A 21,427-nucleotide genomic window follows, 5' to 3' on the forward strand; every position below is an offset into this window, starting at 1 on the left:
TTGGCCCACTCCTCCACACAGATCTTCTCTAGATCAGTCAGGTTTCTGGCCTGTCGCTAAGAAACACGGAGTTTGAGCTCCCTCCAAAGATTCTCTATTGGGTTTAGGTCTGGAGACTGGCTAGGCCACACCAGAACCTTGATATGCTTGGAATGTATGTTGGAAGACCCAGCCTCGACCCATCTTCAATGCTCTAACTGAGGGAAAGAGGTTGTTCCCCAAAATCTCGCAATGCATGGCCCCGTTCATCCTCTCCTTAATACAGTGCAGTCGCCCTGTCCCATTTGCAGAAAAACACCCCCAAAGCATGATGCTACCACCCCCATGCTTCACAGTAGGGATGGTGTTCTTGGGATGGTACTCATCATTCTTCTTCCTTCAAACACGTTTAGTGGAATTATGACCCAAAAGTTCTATTTTGGTCTCATCTGACCACATGACTTTCTCCCATGACTCCTCTGGATCATCCAAATGGTCATTGGCAAACTTAAGACGTGCCTGGAAATGTGCTGGTGTAAGCAGGGGAACCTTCCGTGCCATGCATGATTTCAAACCATGACGTCTTAGTGTATTACCAACAGTAACCTTGGAAACGGTGGTCTCAGCTCTTTTCAGGTCATTGACCAGCTCCTCCAATGTAGTTCTGGGCTGATTTCTCACCTTCCTTAGGATCATTGAGACCCCACGAGGTGAGATCTTGCATGGAGCCCCAATCCGACGGAGATTGACAGACATGTTTAGTTTCTTCCATTTTCTAATGATTGCTCCAACAGAGGACCTTTTTTCACCAAGCTGCTTGGCAATTTCCCCGTAGCCCTTTCCAGCCTTGTGGAGGTATACATTTTTGTCTCTAGTGTCTTTGGACAGCTCTTTGGTCTTGGCCATGTTAGTAGTTGGATTCTTACTGATTGTATGGGGTGGACAGGTGTCTTTATGCAGCTAACGACCTCAAACAGGTGCATCTAATTTAGGATAATAAATGTAGTGGAGGTGGACATTTTAAAGGCAGACTAACAGGTCTTTGAGGGTCAGAATTCTGGCTGATAGACAGGTGTTCAAATACTTATTTGCAGCTGTATCATACAAATAAATAGTTTAAAAATTATACTTAGTGATTTCTGGATTTATTTTTTTATATTATGTCTCTCACAGTGGACATGCACCTACGATGACAATTTCAGACGCCTCCATGATTTCTAAGTGGGAGAACTTGCAAAATAGCAGGGTGTTCAAATACTTATTTTCCTCACTGTATATGGGTGCGCTTAATAGTCCGAAAATTACGGTATGTAAAAATGAAATATACAGTAATATATTAAGTAGTAACTTTCTAGTACAGCAATCTTGTAACAGCAATGTAGTAATTATAAAATCCTGCTTTCTTTGTACATCAGTGTAAGATTAAATTGATTAAATGTAGTTCAGCATGCAGATACCTGTTTTGATAGCTGTAGTATGTTCCATCTCTGGAGATAGTGCACAGCTGTTTTCCATAGCAGCAAAGTGTTTGAGGTGAAAAATCATACTGTAGAGGACACATGGACAACGTCAATGGACAAACATCTAAGATGAATTAATAACAGGAAGGAAACACAAACAAATGTTTAAAAATGGACAACCAAACAAGCCCAAATATTTTAAAAAAAATTTTTTAAAACACCCTCCACCTTTAAAACAATAAAAAATTAATTTGTGGTTAAACACACATTGCATAGGTCAAAGGAACTGTCGGCAGAACTCAGAGAGGACTGTTCCAGGGCACAGATCTGGGGTAGACTACAAAAAATATTCTGCTGCACTGAAGATTCCCAATAACACAATGCCATCCATTAATCTACAATGGAATAAGTGTGGCACAACCTGAACTATTTCAAGAGCTGGTCGTCTGGCTGAACTGAGCAATCTATCTATAATCTATTTACAATAGAATATAGATAACATATCAAATGTTGAAAGTGAGACATTTTGAAATGTCATGCCAAATATTAGCTCATTTTGGATTTATGAGAGCTACACATTCCAAAAAAGTTGGGACAGGTAGCAATAAGAGGCCATAAAAGTAAAATGTACATGTAAGGAAAACTGGGACACCATGTCATCCGGATTAAAGAGGATAAGGACAACCAAAGTTGTTATCAGCACTCAGTTCAGAAGCCTGCATCTCTGATGGTATGGGGTTGCATAAGTGCGTGTGGCATGGGCAGCTTACACATCTGGAAAGACACCATCAATGCTGAAAGGTATATCCTTATAAGTTCTAATACAACATATGCTCCCATCCAGACGTCGTCTCTTTCAGGGAAGACTTTGCATTTTCCAACATGACAAAGCCAGACCACATACTGCATCAATTACATCATGGCTGTGTAGCAGAATGATCCGGGTACTGAAATGGCCAGCCTGCAGTCCAGATATTTCACCCATAGAAAACATTTAGCGCATCATAAAGAGGAAGATGCGACAAAGAAGACCTAAGACTAAGTTAAGCAACTAGAAGCCTGTATTAAACAAGAATGGGACAACATTCCTATTCCTAAACTTGAGCAACTTGTCTCCTCAATCCCCAGACGTTTGCAGTAGGGCTGGGCGATAAATCGATTTTATCGATTAACTCGAATGTGTAGTTTACATAGATCTGTTTTAATAAAAATCGGGTTTCTCTTTAATGTCCACCGACGTTTCCGTCTGGGCTCCCATAGTTTCGAACGAACTCAGCCCCCCCGCGCGTTTGCCATAGAGATACACAAACAACATGGCAGCGAGCAAGCAAAGGTAGCAGTACCACCAATTTACTGCAGCACCTCCAACAGAGGCATGCTGTCGAATGGGAGAGATGTAGGGCCCTACGAAATGAACAAGACAGCGGCAGCACAAGACTGCGGTTAAGCCAGCAGCATCTTGAAAATACACGGTTAAGCAGCCGCACTTTGTTTAGTGTTGCGTGTCTAATCGTCAAAATACCTGTAAAGACACTTCAGAACGGCGAAGAAATTTTTACTCTGTTAAATTTCATCTCATTTTACTGTGGAGTTTTGGAGAAAAGTAATGGCAAAATTACTCAAAACCTCAGGTGCATTTTCAATCATGTTCCACATTTAAACACTCATAAAACATTTTTCTTTGTAGGTTTGCCCATTTTATGTTATGTTACGTTCTATTTTCACAATTTACAATTGCAGGGCCTGCTATCTTGTATTTTTGGCTTGTTGTTTCTGATTGCACTTTAACCCAAAGTGGATTATAATCCCAAAAGGGTAAATAAACTTTATTAAATAAAGTTAAAACTTTTTTTTTTTACATTTTCTTTGTCATATGCAGATTGATTTTAAGCAGGGGGAAAAAATCGATTTAAATCGCAAATTGGATTTAATGTGAAAAAATCAGGGATTTTTTTTTTAAGGCCATATCGCCCAGCCCTAGTTTGCAGACTGTTATAAAAAGAAGAGGGAATCCCACACAGTGGTAAACATGGCCTTGTCCCAACTTTTTTGAGATGTGTTGATGACATGAAATTTAAAATCAACTTATTTTTTCCACTTATTATATATTTTCTCAGTTTAAACATTTGATATGTCATCTATGTTGTAATCTGAATAAAATATTTAAATATGAAACTTCATCATTGCATTCTGTTTTTATTCACAATTTGTACAGTGTCCCAACTTTTTTAGAATCGGGTTTTACACATGGAATATTTCAGGTATTTTTAGATATTTTTTAATTTACAGACACGTTTACAGTCAAGGGTACCAAGTATACATTAATGAGGAAAAAAACATTAATTAAAACAATTATTTTTATTTATTTCAATTTGAAAACAAAGAAATTGACAGGAGTCTAAATATTTTCCGAATGCACTGTATACAAGGTTAATAAAAACCCCTGATTTTGGGATTATGATGAGTGTTTTGAGTTGATTGCCGATGCTAAAAGTGTTAATACTGATTTATTAAGCCAGTATGGCATACCAGTAACCCAGCTTTGTAGTGAGTCCCTAAGCTTTCTTTAATATGTAATGCGAGGCATAAACTAGAACAAACACTTCTCTTTCAAAAATCTGAGGGTGTTCCCAGTAATTGCAGGTATAATATTCGTAAGCCTAGTCTCTTCATCTTACAAAAGAAGCAGTTTGGATATTTTGGTTCAGTATTTCAAAAGTGTGGTTCAGAAAAAAGTCTGTCTTCATTGGGTTTACAGACAAAATGTCCAATGGCATGTTTTACAACCATGCTTATCACACAATGATGTTTTATTTAAATTGTATTTACTTTTTATTTATACATACCCAGTCACAAAAACAATGGAGAACTTCTTTTAGTTGTTCACTACGATCCTGTCCTCTAAAAATCCTTTTTACTGGCCACGATCTGCTGTGTTCCCAAGGGTCCATTCACTTATAATCCATTCCTAGCCCTAAACCACAGCTTTATACTGCACTGAACATATTAACTGTGTGAAATGGACCAAACGCAGCCTATAGCAAAGTATTCTGAAAATGTAATTTAAATGATTTGATAAAATGTAATTTACACCATTAGTTAATTTATTTATTCAATAAATGTATTCAATACAATTACCGAATTCCTATTGATTTCTGTTGATACTGCTGTCTTTGATACTATGAAAGCTACATTTTACTAAAACCTGTGATGCCCGACCATTTAAAAATATACAGGCTAATTTGTCATTTTGAGCGACAGCGGGGAAAATAAGTATTTGACACATCAGCATTTTTATCAGTAAGAGGTTTTCTAAGTGGGCTATTGACACAAAATTTCCACCAGATGTAGCCATCAAGCCAAATATTGAATTCATACAAAGAAATCAGAACATTTAAGTATACAAGTTGTCATAATAAATAAAGTGAAATGACACAGGGAATAAGTATTGAAGAAAAGCCTTTAGCTGATTACAGCTTCTAGACGCCTCTTGTATGGAGAGACCAGTCGTCTGCATTGCTCAGGAGTGATTCTGGCCCATTCTTCCACACAAATGGTCTTTAAATCTTGAAGGTTCCTTGGGCCTCTTTTATGAACTTTGATCTTCAGTTCTCTCCATAGATTTTCTATGGGATTTAGGTCAGGTGATTGACTGGGCCATTCAAGCAACTTGATTTTCTCTCTTTGAAACCAATTCATTGTTTTTTTGACCTTGTGTTTGGAATCATTGTCTTGCTGAAATGTCCAGCCTCTTTTCATTTTCAGCTTTCTGGTAGATGGCAGCAGATTTTTATCCAGAATGTCCAGGTACATTTCTCTATTCATCCTGCCTTCAATAATATGAAGTCTGCCAGTACCCCTTGCTGAAAAGCAGCCCCAAACCATGATGCTTTCACCCCCCAACTTAACTGTTGGTATGGTGTTCTTGGGGTGGTGGGCAGTGCCATTTCTTCTCCAAACATAGTGTGTAAAATGACTGCCAAAAAGTTAAATTTTGCTTTCATCTGACCATACTATAGTCTCCCAATAATCCACATACTTCTCCAAATGCTCTTTCGCAAACTTTAACCGAGCCTCAACATGCTTTTTGTTCAGCAATGAAGTCTTGCGTGGTGAGCGTGCATGGATGCCATGGCCGATTCAGTGCATTGCTTATAGTTTTCTTTGAAACAACAGTACCTGCGGATGCAAGGTTTTCCTAAAGTTCTGCCCGAGTGGTTCTTGGCTCTTGGCGAACTCTCCTGATTATTCTTTGGACTCCTTGGACAGGGATCTTACGTGGAGCACCTGATCTTGGCCGATTTATGGTGAACTGATGCTCTTTCCATTTCCGGATAATGGCCCCCACAGTGTTTACAGGAACATTCAGCATTCTGGAAATGCACCTATAACCATTCCCATCAAAATGCTTTTCAACAATAAGATTAAGAAGATCTTGAGAAAGTTCTTTGCTTTTACCCATCACGAAGTCTTTCCTGTGTGCCCCCTGGGTAATGAGAAGCCTTTATAGGCCATCAGTTAGGACAAAAGCAGCTGATATCAATTAGTACTGATAGGGGGCAGGGTTTCTCTCTCAATACTGACAGATTTTAGGGGATCTCCTGGCTTTCTATGCCATTTTGCACCTTATGCAAATTTTTTTTTGTTATCTTCATGTGTTCAATACTTATTCCCTGTGTCATTTCACTTTATTCATTATGACTCAACTTGTATACTTAAATGTTCTGATTTCTTTGTATGGATTCAATATTTGGCTTGATGGCTACATCTAGTGGAAATTTTGTATCAATAGCCCACTTAGAAATCCCCTTACTGATAAAAATGCTGATGTGTCAAATACTTATTTTCCCTGCTGTATGACACAATGGTCTACACAATATAGTGAAATTAACAGCACTTACCTTTCTCCCACAGCAATAACCCAAGCCCTGCATAACTGGGTCGATTTCCTGCTCAAACACTTCAGCTAGTTTGGAGCAGTACTTGTAAACCCTTGATGTCTTGCGGTTATAAAGCCAGGCATTGTTGAACATGAGCCAGATGTCATCCACATATTGCCAAGGCTCCAGGTACTGCCCGGTGTCCAACTTCCGCTTAATTGTTGAAAGGTCAATAGGATTCTTCACAATGTCAAAGTAATCCTTACACCCCAAAAAGAAAAAAACAGTGGATTACATTTTAGGAGTTTTAGGAAAGTAAAAACACAAAACAGTAAAGCAATGTACCGGAATGCCGAGCAATATCGGGTCCACAGGTTGGCGAAAGGGCAGAGATTCAGGATCTTGCCTGTACAGTGATTCCAATGTGGGCATCAAAGCCTGTCTCAACTCTTCTGGCTTAAAAACTGAGGATATCATAAAGACAGAGCTTCAGTCTTTCAAACTGAGAATAGTATAAGCAAATAAGCAACAAAAAAAACATAACATTCTTACACTTCTTGAACGTCTGTGAAGACTGAGTGGATGGAGCTGTACTACTAGTATCTCCATTTTTCTCCTGTTTGGCTTCTATCTTTACCTCCATTTTTTTCTCCTCTGTTTCCATTGGCTCCTCCTTAGGTGCTACATTCTCTGGCCCCTCCTCCTTAACGGGTACCAATTTTACACCTTCATCCTGAATCAAAATTTAAGAAACTTATCTGTACTGAAGACGAAATTTAATTCAATTTTACTTATAGAACAGAAAGATGCAGCACACCACACAATCTCAATTGGACATTTGGTTCCTAAGAAACAGCTTGTTTAACAAAACACAGATCGCTATGAACAAGAAAAGCACCTTTTGGTGGCTGAGGTCAGCAAGAATACATCAGCAACTACTATTTTTGCACGTCCCAGAAGTTGCACATTAGATCAGAAAGAATCATGTCCTATATTTGGCAATTGAGTTAAATGCTAATCAATACAAGAAATTATGAGCTGCAGTAGCTGTAATTAGACAGACAAAAGTTTACAAAAGTCAACCCACTTTTAATAATTACTATGGTTCACACTTTGCTGAAGAGTTTAACACCAAATTTGAGAAGACCAAGCAAAATCTCCTGGACTAGTTCGCAAAAATACGTCTTGCATATTGTGCAATTCTCACAAGGGCAAAGCTAATTTGTTCAAAAAGTAATTGTTTTATATCAAAAATCTAAAGAAAAGTTTGAACAATTTTTTTTATGTGTACTAAAAAGAACCTGTACTGTTAAGGTTGTTACGTGCAACAGGTGTAAAAACATGAATAATGCCCCCAGTGTCCTCAATGCCCCCTGAATCTAGTTATTGAGTATCATAATAATACATGTTAACTCCATCAAATGGTAAATGCTAAATGCTTGACGTTGCTGAAGTATACAGGTCATCAACAGCTGTCAACAACTTGACAGTTACTTAGCCCAGCACTGCCCCATATGAATGACATGCCCCAAAATTTGCATATGAGAAGTGTTAATTTTTACAGCAAGTTTTGATTTAGTCTTTTGACTAAATGGCATTTATTTATAGTTACATTTTAGTCATCTGAATTGTTAGTTTTTGTCTAGTTTTAATCAACTAAATATGATAAGATTTTAAATTAACTGAAGTCAAATAAAATCTAATAGGTTTCGTTCAGTTGTAATGCATTAAGTATTTCTCAAATTTTCAAACTCTATATATTCCTGAAGAAACAAATGTTAATATGAATGATAAGGTTTAAAATTGCAATACAGACACATTAAAATGTTGTGACATAATACATCTTTATTTAAACTCTCCTTCTGGAGAAACAAGTATTAATTAATGTTTGTATTTTATTTTGATGATGTTTGTCAATTTGATTGTTTATTTTGCTTTTCTCTGGAACAGTCACACTTTTAGCTACTGTCTCCATCATTAGAACAAAGTTCTCATCTTTAGTCGTTGTGACTGGTAGTCCTGTGGATCCAACACATTTTGCTATGGCTTCCTTCTTGGTTTGTTGTTTTTTCAAGTCACTTTTGTACTTTGAATCACTCAGAAAAGATGTTGCAATTTTCTGTTGGAATGCGGATGGTTTATTTGAATTTGTTGACATTTTTACCAGTGGAAGTCTTTTGTATCTGTGAGGTTGAAAGAGGGGAAAACAAGTTAATATGATTTTTCCTTCTCTCACACATCCCTCTCACTCAAACACGTGCCTGCGTGTACGTGCACAGTGAGAAACTGAATATAGCAATACAATTTTAAACAACACAGCATAGTATACATTATTTAAACAAAAAATAGATTAAGCCTTGCTACAAAAAAAGTTACAAAGAAAGCTAAGAAAGTTATTCAATCAGGCGCATAGAGTGAATTTGTCCTGAGTGTCATGGGTAATAGAGTACCCTGTACCATATTTCAGGTTTACTGAAACACACTAAGCTGGTAAACATTTATTTTTAAAAACATAAAACAAAAAAAACCTTTAAGGTGCTTACTTTTTCATGAATTTCAGGATGAGTTGTCTGCAAATGGTGCTTCAAGCTTGTTTTTTCCTCAAGATTTTCACTCCACCACGAATGTAAAATTGACCCATATGTCTGTTATTCTTTTACTCCAGGATGTTGACATTTTGAAAGTGTTGTGCAGCATGCAGAAATTGTGTGTATTGTCGGTAGAGCAGTGCAAAAGTGTGCACCTGAGCCTATCAAGGACGCGATTTATTCTTATTGGATCTCTTCCCATTAATTTCATCAACAAATAAAAAACAAAGGGAAAATGTTAGGGTGTGATAATTTTGGAAGAGCTCCAATAAGAACAGATCGCCTTTTTGATAGATTAACACTGCATATGACTAGTCCTGAAACAAATTCCTTGAGTAACTCGAGTAATTTGAATAAACAAAAAGCTTTGTTTAGTCCATTTAACTACACACGGAGCATTGTGTTTCACCGTGGACCATTATCGCACCACCCGCTAACTCTGACATGTTCTAGACGTGTAAACAATCTAAAAATCAGTTCTGGAGGAGACGGATGAAGCAGAATTAAATAAAAAAATTAATTAATTAAAAAATAAAAAAAAGGAGAGGTGGCCTCCTTCATACACAAACACAGATTCAAACTTCAGGCCGACAACAAAAATGTTGGATGTTTACAAGGAAAAAGGTCATAATTGCAAGAAAAATGTCAGAATTGCGAGAAATCGGAATTATGGAAACTTTTGTTTTGTTTGCCGGGAACTGGCTTTCATAGGATTTAGGTGAAAGAAAATGACAAAAAGTTTCCAAAGTTTGGGATCATTTGAAACTAAAACAAAGAAAACACAATACAGTGCCTTTACTATTTATGTATGCAATTTTAGCAATACACTTTTTTTTCTGAAGAGGAAACAAATTACCGTAATTTTCGGACTATAAAGCGCACCCAAATATAAGCCGCACCCACTGAATTGTACAAAGATTTTTATTTTGAACATAAATAAGCCGCACTTGTCTATAAGCCGATAAGTCTACACTGAATCTAATGAACTTTACACAGGCTTTAACAAAAGACAGTGTCTGTTACACGGCTTGTATCTAAACAGTAGCCTACCAAGAAAGTCATTGTTCACTGTCTCCCTCCTTCCTTTCACAACTATTTCTCTCAAGAGTTTTTCTTTTGGTATCGTCGTGCGTTTAAAAATCACCATCGGTGAAGCTTTTCTCCCGATGCCGTGCAGCTCAGAACACAGGTGAAGTGCGTTTTTTCATGCCCGGTTGTTTTCAGCGTGACGAATGATTCGGCTTTCCTGTTAACAGTCCGAGTGAGCGGCAGGTCAAACGTCAGAGGAACCTCATCCATATTTATGATGTGCGTCTCTCAAGTGCGTACCTCCACCTCTCCAGGCTCTTCTCAACCGGCTCCCTACTCTCACCACAAATAACAATATCAACAGCAAACACAATAGTCCATGGAGACTTCTGTCTGACCTCGTCCGTCAACCTGTCCATCATCACTGCAAACATGAAAGAGCTCAGAGCCGATCCTTGATGCAGTCCAACCTCCACCTCGAACCAGTCTGTTGTTCCTACTTCACACTCCACTGCTGTCAAACTGTCCTCATACATGTCCTGCACCACCCTCACATACTTCTCTGACACACCTGACTTCCTCATACAGTACCACAACTCCTCTCTCGGCACCCTGTCGTACGCTTTCTCCAAATCCACAAACACACAATGCAACTTATTCTGACCTTCTCTATACTTCTCCATCAACATTCTCAAAGCAAATAATGCGTCTGTGGTGCTCTTCCTCGGCATGAAACCATACTGTTGCTCACAGATGGTCACCTCTTCTCTCAGCCTGGCTTTCACTACTCTTTTCCATAACTTCATGGTGTGACTGATCAACTTTATTCCCCTGTAGTTACTGCAGGTCTGCACATCTCCCTTATTCTTAAAAACTGGTACCAGCACACTTCTTCATTCCTCAGGCATCCTTTTCATCTTTCAAAAGCTTGTTGAACAATGAACAATCTAGATACAAACTCCACTGCTATCTCTCCTAAACATCAACACGCTTCTACCGGTATGTCATCTGCTCTCACTTGAGCTGATGAGCTGCCACAGCAGCTCATCTGTCTCCAGTTTTTATAATAATAATATTAATTATTATTATTAAACCTTAAAACATACACGAGGGGTATAAAAATAAAACTAGATTTTGCGCAGTGTCACTGACTCACTCCGTATTGGGAATCAGATTTTACTTATATACATATCTGTATTACCCAAACGGGATCTAACAAATGTAAACAAACTTAATTGTCAGGATTTTCTTCTTTTAAGAGAAATTCTTGTAGCAAATGCTAAAGAATCCATATCACCTACGTAAAAACAGAAGTTTAGCAATTTTGTGCATGCGCAAAACATTATCTAAAATCTTATGCCCCAGCAATAAATTCTCAGACTAATAAATCAATTCTTAAATCAAGCTGTGCATACTTTATACCTCTGTTTTTTGTTCTGGTGGCTTCTTGTCATTTTCATGATCTGGTTTGTCTTCTTTTGGCTCTGCTTTGCATACTGCACTATCAAAATCTGTTTGAGAGTGTGTTTCAGCCACAGATGCAGGTGTGGGGACACTGTCACCCATGTTTACTCCTGTCCGATCAAGCTGTGAATTTAAGAGGGTCATAAAAAGGAATCAAGTAAAAATTTATTTCACAAACATTTAAAACTGATAATGAAAATATGGACTGTGCATTGACAATTTTTACCCATTTTCAAAAGCATTACAACAAGGCATACTCAGCTGACAATTTTAGATGGATGGACAGAAGCAATATTGTCAGCTGAGTATGCCTTGGTTACAGTGCTGAAAGCCCTGAACATTAACTGGCCACATAATGAACACTTTACACAGTTAATCTTACCGGAGTGGCAGGGTGCTGTGCTTGCTCAGAATGTGGCTGTTGAGTCAGCATAAGAGACTCTGGCTGGGACAGAGGTGGAAGCGACTGTGAAGGTTTGGGTGAAGAGCAAAGGCCTGATGGTACATGAGGTATGTGGGCAGTTGTGGCTTGGTTTCCAGCAGACACAGTTGTGGAGGGCTGAGTCATGTGCTGTAGGTTAGGGCCTACAGGAGTTGAGGTGGGAGGTGGAGGGGTGGAGCACATAGCAGGCTGTGATGCCAGGGAGCCCAGAAAATTCAAGGAGAGATTAGAGTTCTGCTGATCAGGCTGCATGAAAGATACACAGATATATGGAACTTTAGGATATACAACACTTACAAAATTGCATACATACAGACCAAGAGTCATTCAGACCTGATTATACTGCACATCTACAGATTTAACAAAGGATCAAACATCATTTTTTTTTTCTTTTTTTTTTTAAGATGAGTATTAAAAGGCAGTTATAAAACTGATCATTTGGTCCTACAATCTAATTGGCTAAACTGCATTTAAAATCATAATATCCTCAAAAATGCACACACTGCATGCTGAAACCAGATCATAGGAAATGATGTCTGTATTAAGCAACAGGTCTTAAGCCTCTAGTATTACACTAATGCGAAGGGACCTTACACAAGTTACATAATTTACTCAATACTGATATTTTCATTTTCATGTGTAGCTTATACACACTCAAAAAGTATCCCTTTTTTTATAAACTCCTAAAACAAGTCAATTCTCAACAAGTACATTTTCAATGTGTCACAGAAATAAATACAAGAACACTCTATGCTGTACATTTGCTCACCAGCTAATCTGGTGGTTACAATGATCATTTAAATTAAAGTCTTACAGATGTTCAACTGATGGGGTATGCACAAAAATATCCTCCACTTAGTGGCAGGTGCATGAAAAATGTAAAGTGACTAAGAGTGCTGGAAGAAAAGTTGCTGGTGCTTTGCCAGGAATCATGGTGTGTTTGCTCTTGCTATTTCCTAACCATTTGGGTGACATGCCAGATAAGCTGCTGTGCAAGAGGGCTGGTAAATTACATTTCCTCCCTGACTCTCATTGGATGTTTCTCATCACAGTTTACACAAACAGAATCATAGTCAAGACAAACCAACTAAACATCTAATACAAAACAAAATTTAACAAACTTGAACATAGGCTAATGTTCTGCCTATGAAATGCCCTAAACTTTCCATTTTATAATATAAGCAAACCAGAGCTTACTGTACATGAAACCTAGATATAAATCATTTATTTATTTATTGAACACCAGATTATTGTATTGTGCTTAAAAATACCCATAGCTGTGATAATCACTGTAATGCAAACCCGCTGACTATTATGTTACTTCAAAATATGACTTTCAAATAGCAAGGAATATAACAAGTTATTTTGTTAATTTGTTATTGTCAGACTTGTACCTGCAGATACCACATTTTCCATAAGACATTGAAACCAGACATTGTAATGCGGTGTCTTGGATTGTAAAGCAGTACGATTTTTATTAAAGACACACCCGTGGGATGACCTAAAAAAACTAACTGTAAAATAAAGACTGTAAGACCCCTTACTCAACATCTGGTGTACACCTACCATTAGACATACGGTGTGTTTTAAATAATGTTTTTGCCACTATCCCTAATCCACCACAGTGCAAATTAATGATGAAAGTTTTATCCTTTTGTATCCTTTTATTTGTTTATTTATTTTTTATTCAGTAGCCATACCACCTCGAAAAAAATCATCCCTCACCTGTGTACCACCGGCCATTCCTGCTTGATGAGCAAAGTTCACATTTATACACCCTGCAGAAGTTGGAAAATGTGCCTGGTTCATGAACTGATTCTGGTTGTGGGTCTGGCTCACTATGCTGTTTGCATGGCCTCCCATGATGCCCTGAGCTTGCATCATCCTTGAAGGAGACCGTACCATCTTCAAAGAAAATACACTTCAGTGTAACATAAAGCATGGAATTTGTCATACATTTCATATTCAGCAAAACATGGATTTGAGGTAACTGTTTACCGGAGAAACAGAGCCTTCGTTCATTTGAGGCTGGTGATTCATGGGGGAAGCTGCTCGGGATCCGACTGTAGACTGGGACATCGGCATATTTTGCGTCACCATGGAATTGAATTGATTAATTCCTGTAGGACAAACAGACATGACAATCATGCTTCATGTATACATGGATAGCTCATAATCTCTCAGGTTTGCTTATTAATTTTTTTTTCCAAAACAAACAAACAAAAAAAAAACCCCACTCGTTGCAATCTTGAATGTACACTATATTAGAGTAGTACTATTTACAGGGTCTGACAAACAGATATTTAAGATAAATAGGATTTGCTCAAAACAGCTGAACTAAAAAGAAATGATAGTCACAAAAAAGTTCCTTTTTCTCAAATTTGCCATCCGCAATCACTTTCTACATCTACAGTAAATTCCTTCTAAGCCACTTAGAGTTTCACTTTTTTTTTTTACCAATAACATGGTGGTGGTAGAGGTATGGGTCAAGATTGCAATTTTTGCATGGATCTACATATGCTTCATGCCGACTCATCACAGGTGTCCCACAAGGCTCAGTAGTTAGTCAGCTCCTGTTCTCCATTCATACACGATTGGTAGTGCGGTCATATCCAATGGGTTTTTGTACCACTGGTATGTAGGTGACACTCAACTAATTCTCTCCTTCCCCCTACAGACACACTTGTTTTCACTTGTTTAGAATTTTGCCATGTTTGCCAAGTAGTTCATCATGTTCCCTCCAATCCTCAAACGCTGATAAAATGGTTCCACCATCTCGTAAGGTACAAGGAAGGTATGTTTCAATACTTTTGTCTCTTCTCGCACCTACGTGGTGGAACAATTCTATTTGATGATGTTCAAACAGCTAAGTCACTAGCGGTTTTCAAACAATGTTTGTAGATGGCCTCTTCCTGGTGTCCTTAAATGACCACTTCTCATTAAAAAATTAAATCCAATTTCTCTCTTTCTAACTATTTACTCTACAACCAGAGGTTTACACTGATGGTATTCTTAGTCTGTGTCCTAATGAACCACCATTAGAAGGTATTTATTGATGGATACTTAAAAGCACTTTTGTTAAGTCAGTCTGGATACGAGCATCTGCCAAATGCTATAAATGTACATGGCAGGCTTATCGCTAAATCACGCAATAATTTCAACCCAAAAAGACTGTAACTCACTCTGAATAAAAGTGTTACATTTACACTTCCATACAAATAAGCTTACAGACACGTACATTCGGCTAGTGCTGCTGTGATTGGCAAGGGAGAAAGATGATTTGATTTGATGATCTTGAGATGATTGTGCAAAATATTTTCTGTTGAGCCACTCAGTAGCAAAGAAAGAAACTAGAGATTGGGATGTATGCAGTAAGCCACTTGGTTAGTTATGGGTGACTGCGTCATGACGCAAGGTGAGTAAACATGTCCCATATACCTTGCACTATACCATGCACCTCAATGGAGGCTCTTTGAAAACTGATGCAGTAGTATGCCTCTGGACAACATGACTGTTTCTGTCTCACACTCTTGGGCCAAGGTGTCAAACAGAAGGCTACAAGGCCAAATCAACCTTTAGCATTGTTCTATACTTTTAAATTAACCTAAAATCTTTGTGGCATGAATTCCATAACATGATGGAAACAATTTTTTGATTATTGAAAATGAACTTCTGAATATATCTAATAATATAGTTAATAATGATATTGATAATATAATTAAATATAATTATGTATTTCTTGTCTAACAGGTAAAATGTTCATTATTGCAGCCACTTGTTCACAATTTTTATCTATCTTTGAAAACAGACATGGCACCAGAGGATTTCAAGATGGAAAAAGATATTTCTGTTTAAAGCAAATGGTCCACAGTGTTTTAACAACTATAAACATATATGTAGTTTACCATTTAACAAAAAGTATATAAAGTATATCATCTGATCTTTTACACTTTTACACAATTTACATTCTATTCTTTACAAACATCAATATGGATTTCGAAAATAATCATTCTACTTATTAGTTCAGAACACAGGTGAAGTGCGTTTTTTCATTCCCGGTTGTTTTCAGCGTGACGAATGATTTGCATTTCCTGTTGACAGTCCGAGTGAGCGGCAGGTCAAACGTCAGAGGAACCTCATCCATATTTATGATGTGCTGCGGCCCGATTCAGTGGGAGCGCATCTGATTTAATATAAAGAATTTAATTGGTTCACCTGAACCTGTTCGGCAATTTCATTGGTCTTAATGTTATGGGGTTCAGTTTTTTTGGCTTAAAAGCTTGTGAAACTGGGAAAAACCCAGGAAAAATCCATATATTAGCCGCTACATTTTTAAGCCACGGGGTTCAAAGCGTGGGAAAAAAGTAGAGGCTTATAATCCGGAAAATACGGTAGTTATTTTTAATGGTGAAAAATTAAATTATAAGAATCTATCAAAAATCCAAATTAAGTCTATTGTGGTGCCTTAAGTGTCATCTAAATATTTTGTTGGAGTTTTGTTGATGATGAGCAGAAAAATACATAGATCTACTGGTATAATAGGAGGGTTAGGCATCTTGTTACTACAGAGTGACTTCTAACACTTTACTATAGTTTAATTTATCTGTATCTTTCATTTTGTACTATAGTTTAGGCATGTACTTTCCCCACTACTCTTCAAAAAAAAAAAATCTTTATCTTCCAGAAATGTCAGGTTCTTACTACTCATGTTGTTAATATTTTTCAAATGTCTTAATGTTTGATATATTCAAATGAGGTTAACATTCCAGGAAAATAGAGAATGTATTTTAAAGCAAATTCACAGGTTCCCTCTCAGGTAACCCGTCAATTTTCAGATTTTTTTTTTCCTAAAATTGTAACATTTTTACATTAATATTTAATAAAATATAGGGGTATTAAATTATGGAATGGGTACATTGGTTAGATGTACATAAACTGGACCATATGATGTACATTAGGATGTAACTTTCTTTTCGGCTTCTCCCGTTAGGGGTCGCCACAGCGGATCCTCCGCACGTTTGATTTGGCACATGTTTTACGCTGGATGCCCTTCCTAACGCAACCCTCCCCAATTTATCCGGGCTTGGGACCGGCACTAAGAGTGGCTGGGGATGGTTCCCTGACCGGGAATCGAACCCGGGTCGCAGCGGTGGGAGCGCTGCATCTTAACCACTAGACCACCAGGGGACCTATGATGTACATTAGGATGTAATATACCAAAAAAGTGAATACATTTCTTTTTATATGGATGTAAAACTGGCACATACCTTGAGTAACTTTCATGTGGTTCACTATTTGATTTGTCACACTGGACAAAGGCACAGATTCATCTGGTGGTAAAGATATTTTAAAAGTTATAAAAGATACCATAATACTAGGCATTATTGCTAAATAGAATTGCTAGTTATTAGGCAAACAAGTTCATCCTTACTTGCCGGCTGAGTGGCTTGTGCAAATCCTATGGAATTAAGCTGTGGAATGCCAGCCTGTTGTACCCCTGGAGTGCCCAACGAAGGTTCTTTGGGAAGCCTTGATTTTCTTTTTTCCTCCAGCTCCTTTTGAATCTTGTAAATCTTCTCAGCTAGGAAGTGGTAATACTCATCCTAATAGAATATATAAAATGTTAAAAACAATTTAGAGCCATGCATACAGTATAGATAATGGGTTGATATAAAAATGTGAATTAGAACTAAGATCTTATGAGAGCCAACTAAATATTGTGAGAGCAGATGGTTGTTTTACTGTCATGCAGTAAAAATGTACGTCTTACATGTTGATGTTAAAGTTAGTTTTGCACTGCAATAATAAATGTACTGCCTGCAACTGTATCTTCAGTATTTGCTTTATCATCAACAGGGTTTCTAATTGCTTCCTAATTTTGCTTTCTTGCTCCAATTCCAACACAAAAACTTGAACTCTCCATTAGACAGCATATATTAGCTGGGAAGGGGGAAGGTTAGCATCTGCTTCCTTCAAGACATCTTTTCAAACTGATGCTTATTCTACGAGGTGGTGTCAAAAGATTCAAGACTAGCTCGGTTCCAGCTCTGTCTCTTTCGCCGAATGTCCTCCCTCAGACGCCTTAAAACCTAGCAGTAGAACTCACTATCGACAGTCTGGCAGATCGGAACGAATTCTTAATGCACAGTGCCGCAAATGTCGTAAAAGACGATTAACACGTACTTGTTCGGACTGCAGACCTGCCTTGCCTTTTAAAGTCGTTAGGGAGATGATGGGCTCTTTCATTGTGAAGACTGTTGCTTCGTCTCAGGGTCGTACCTATGGACCTATCTCCTTCTAAGTTTCATTAAGGATGGGTTATCCACAGCATGCTAATGGAGTTCTTAGCAGAATTCGATGCAGTGTTCCTTCTGCTCCTGGGTCAGCAGCCTGGGAACAAACAGCCTGGGCAGCAACACGGTGCATGTTCATATCACACGTGAGGATTGCCTGGACTGTTCTGTATGACAGACAATGGCAGCAATGTTGTGGACTGTTCTCCAATGATCATCATACATAAATTGCTAAACGCTTTAGACATTTTCAGGGGTTGAGCTTGTTGATGGTCTTCCTGACCTCTCTTCGTCTTCCAATGAAGTTCTTCTGCTCTTGAAGAGCACGTGCCACTCAAAACATAAACTTGTCAAATCAAACATCTCTGTGGCAGATTTGGTCAGTTTCACACACAATTTCACATTTGTTCTTTGTTCTAACTTGCTGTCCATGATGAAATCACAGACGTGGTAACGCATGTGTTCAGAATAGCACCAGTTGCACAGCTCCGGATGTACAAAGAATAATGTATTTTGGCACACTTGACTTATGAAGATCGGTGATTCATGTGACTGTGCATGCAGCCCTTATGCGGTCATCTGTTGGCATGTTAAAAAACTAGCCTAGAAACTTTTTAATACCAACTTGTACATCAGAAGATAGACCCGCAGCACAATAAAATTACTTGGAATATCTGCAAGAATGCAATCATGAACATGGACAAAAATCTCAAACATCTTGGAATCCATGTCACGAAGAATTAGGGTGATATTCCAAACAATTTTCAAAAGGAAATGCCAATTGTATTTGCATTTGTTCTTTCCATATGTGGATACATAAATTGACAAAATCCAAACGCAACTGCAGATCTTGCATTAAAGTTTTCGAGACCGCACAGTGACTGCCAAATTTCAAATGAAAATGCAAAGACCATTTGCAACTGTATTTCCCTGTCTTATCAGTTATTACCATGTCATATTTAAATAGCAATAGCTTGCATGACTGCTTGGCGTATCTGAGCGAATCATAATGTCCTCCACAATTTCATTCCGCAAAATTGTCTATTACTGGCATTTCCCCTATTGGCTGTCGACTAAAAGTGACGTAACTTCCCAATACAAATACGCCCAATGATATTGTCCCACCCCGATGCTTGATTGACAGCTTTCTGTGCAAGGGACCGGAAGTACAAATGCAAAAGTAATTGCGATTCCATTTGAGTTTTGCCAGGCTACACACGGCCAAAACAAAGTCTGCTGTTTCAGTGTTTTTAGATATTTTTGTCAGATGTTACTATGGTATACTGAAGTAAAATTATAAGCATTTAATTAGTGTCAAATGGTTTTATTGACAATTTCATTATGCAGAGTCAATATTTGCAGTGTTGACCCTTTAAGACCTCTTCAATTCATTCTGGCATGCTGTCAATCAATTTCTGGGCCAAATCCTGACTGATGGCAACCTATTTTTTGCATAATGAATGCTTGGAGTTTGTAAAAAATTGTTAAAACAATACACAATACCTGTGTTAACAAGATCATCACTGACATGATATCTGCTAGTTTTGTGGCAGGGGTGAAATGCAGTGGAAATGTTTATAATTTTTTTTTTTCATGCCAAAGAGGGACTTTGCAATTAACTGCCATTAATCTGATCCCTTTTCATAACATTCTGAAGAACATGCAAACTGGCATTATAAAAACCGTGGCAGCAGACTTTGTGAAAATTATATATATATATTATATATATATATATATATTTTAGAGGTGTAATGGTACACACATTTGTACTGAAATTCGGTACAGGGCTTTCTGTTCAGTCCGCACGTGCCAAATACCAAATGCAATCCTTCTTACAGAACATAGTTGCAATCCGAGTTTCCTCAGAAATGTATTAAGTGGCAGACCGCAACTTTGTTTAGTCTCCAACTACCACTTTGAGCACAATTGTATTAATTAATTAATTAATTAATTAATTTATATTTTACTGCAAAAACATACTAGAGTTATAACCTATATTTTATATAAATATACACACACACATACACTGTATATATATGAAAAGAATTTCGAGGGAGGGAATGCATGAAGGAATGAAGAGATTTGTTAAAGTATGCTTAAAAAAAAAAAAAAAAAAGAAAAAAGCAGAACATTTACGTAGATCATATTTTTTTTTTTTTTTTTTTTTATCTTTTTTGTATAGCGCTTTTCACAACAGACATTGTCTCAAAGCAGCTTTACAGAAAACAACAGTGTCATAAATCTAAAAAATATCATAGATCATATCTTTAGAAAATAAAATATTAAATGTAAAACACACTTATATACACGCCTGTATTACCCAAATGGGGTCTAAAAAAATAAAAACACAATTTTTTATATTATTTTATTTAATTAATTTAATTTGTGCCAATTCAATTGATTACACAATTTAATTAATATAATAAAAGTGTGTTGCATTTTATTTATTAATTCGATTACATTTTTTATAAAATATAAAAATATTTGATATATTAACAAAGCAGGCATTTTATTTAAAATTCTTCAACTGTAAACTGCTGATATTCACAAACGTTAATAATAAACTGCGTTAGGAACCATCCCCAGCCACTCTTAGTGCCGGTCCCAAGCCCGATAAATTGGGGAGGGTTGCGTTAGGAAGGGCATCCAGCGTAAAACATGTGCCAAATCAAACGTGCGGAGGATCCGCTGTGGCGACCCCTAACGGGAGAAGCCGAAAAGAAATCCATTAAAAAATGACTAACAATTTTGTTTTGCATTTCTATCCTGTAACCGTACTGAAATTTAACCGTGACTTAAACCCCCCCCCCACCCATATTTTGTTTAGTTGTGAGGATATAAGCATCAAGAATATAAATAATTTCATTTTGTATAATAATTGAATGATATATGTATAAATTGAACATACATACACTGACAACAATCATTTAAACGTAGTAAAGCCATACAGTACATCAGTCTAAAAACAGATAAGTCACTGTTGAAGTAGTCAAATGCTATAAAAAGAGAATGAAACAGAGAAACTAAGCAAGCTAACAGGCTTGAAAAGAACAACTGTCCCGAAGTTAGCAAACAAACAGTTTACACAGTAGCACTTCATTAAACTATACCATTTTCACATGATGAGGATTATACAGTTTCTGCTTACCATGCTGATGTTTCGCCTTCATCCGTGACATCAGTGTGTTTTCCTTTTCCTTGTCGCAAGCGGTTTTGTTATATTAAATGTTACGCTAACCCGTAACTGGAGCAGCCCATTTAATTGATAATTGGCATTTGTTGACGACGAATT

The 21,427-nt window shown here is 37.4% G+C and overlaps 1 protein-coding gene and 1 long non-coding RNA gene across 3 annotated transcripts in view; both read right to left on the reverse strand.

The window, feature by feature from the left end:
• The window catches only part of crebbpb (CREB binding lysine acetyltransferase b), a 111,196-nt gene that overhangs the window by 36,439 nt on the left and 53,330 nt on the right, over positions 1–21,427 (reverse strand). For both annotated transcript variants that reach the window (XM_083565734.1, XM_083565733.1), the window contains exons 10-19: positions 17,274–17,445; positions 17,110–17,172; positions 13,841–13,962; positions 13,568–13,747; positions 11,783–12,088; positions 11,359–11,523; positions 6,872–7,052; positions 6,665–6,783; positions 6,341–6,580; positions 1,437–1,525 (exon numbers count right to left, since the gene is read on the reverse strand). In XM_083565734.1, the coding sequence (XP_083421860.1) occupies positions 1,437–1,525; positions 6,341–6,580; positions 6,665–6,783; positions 6,872–7,052; positions 11,359–11,523; positions 11,783–12,088; positions 13,568–13,747; positions 13,841–13,962; positions 17,110–17,172; positions 17,274–17,445 (1,637 nt within the window). The remainder of the gene's footprint in view (positions 1–1,436; positions 1,526–6,340; positions 6,581–6,664; positions 6,784–6,871; positions 7,053–11,358; positions 11,524–11,782; positions 12,089–13,567; positions 13,748–13,840; positions 13,963–17,109; positions 17,173–17,273; positions 17,446–21,427) is intronic.
• Positions 8,224–10,201, reverse strand: LOC310739793. The gene is made up of 2 exons (XR_014537491.1): positions 8,863–10,201; positions 8,224–8,502 (listed from the first exon to the last, which is right to left on the reverse strand). It is a non-coding gene; the product is annotated as an uncharacterized lncRNA (long non-coding RNA).

Source organism: Silurus aristotelis, assembly GCF_946808225.1.
Source record: "Silurus aristotelis genome assembly, chromosome: 17".
NCBI classification, from domain to species: Eukaryota; Metazoa; Chordata; class Actinopteri; order Siluriformes; family Siluridae; genus Silurus; species Silurus aristotelis.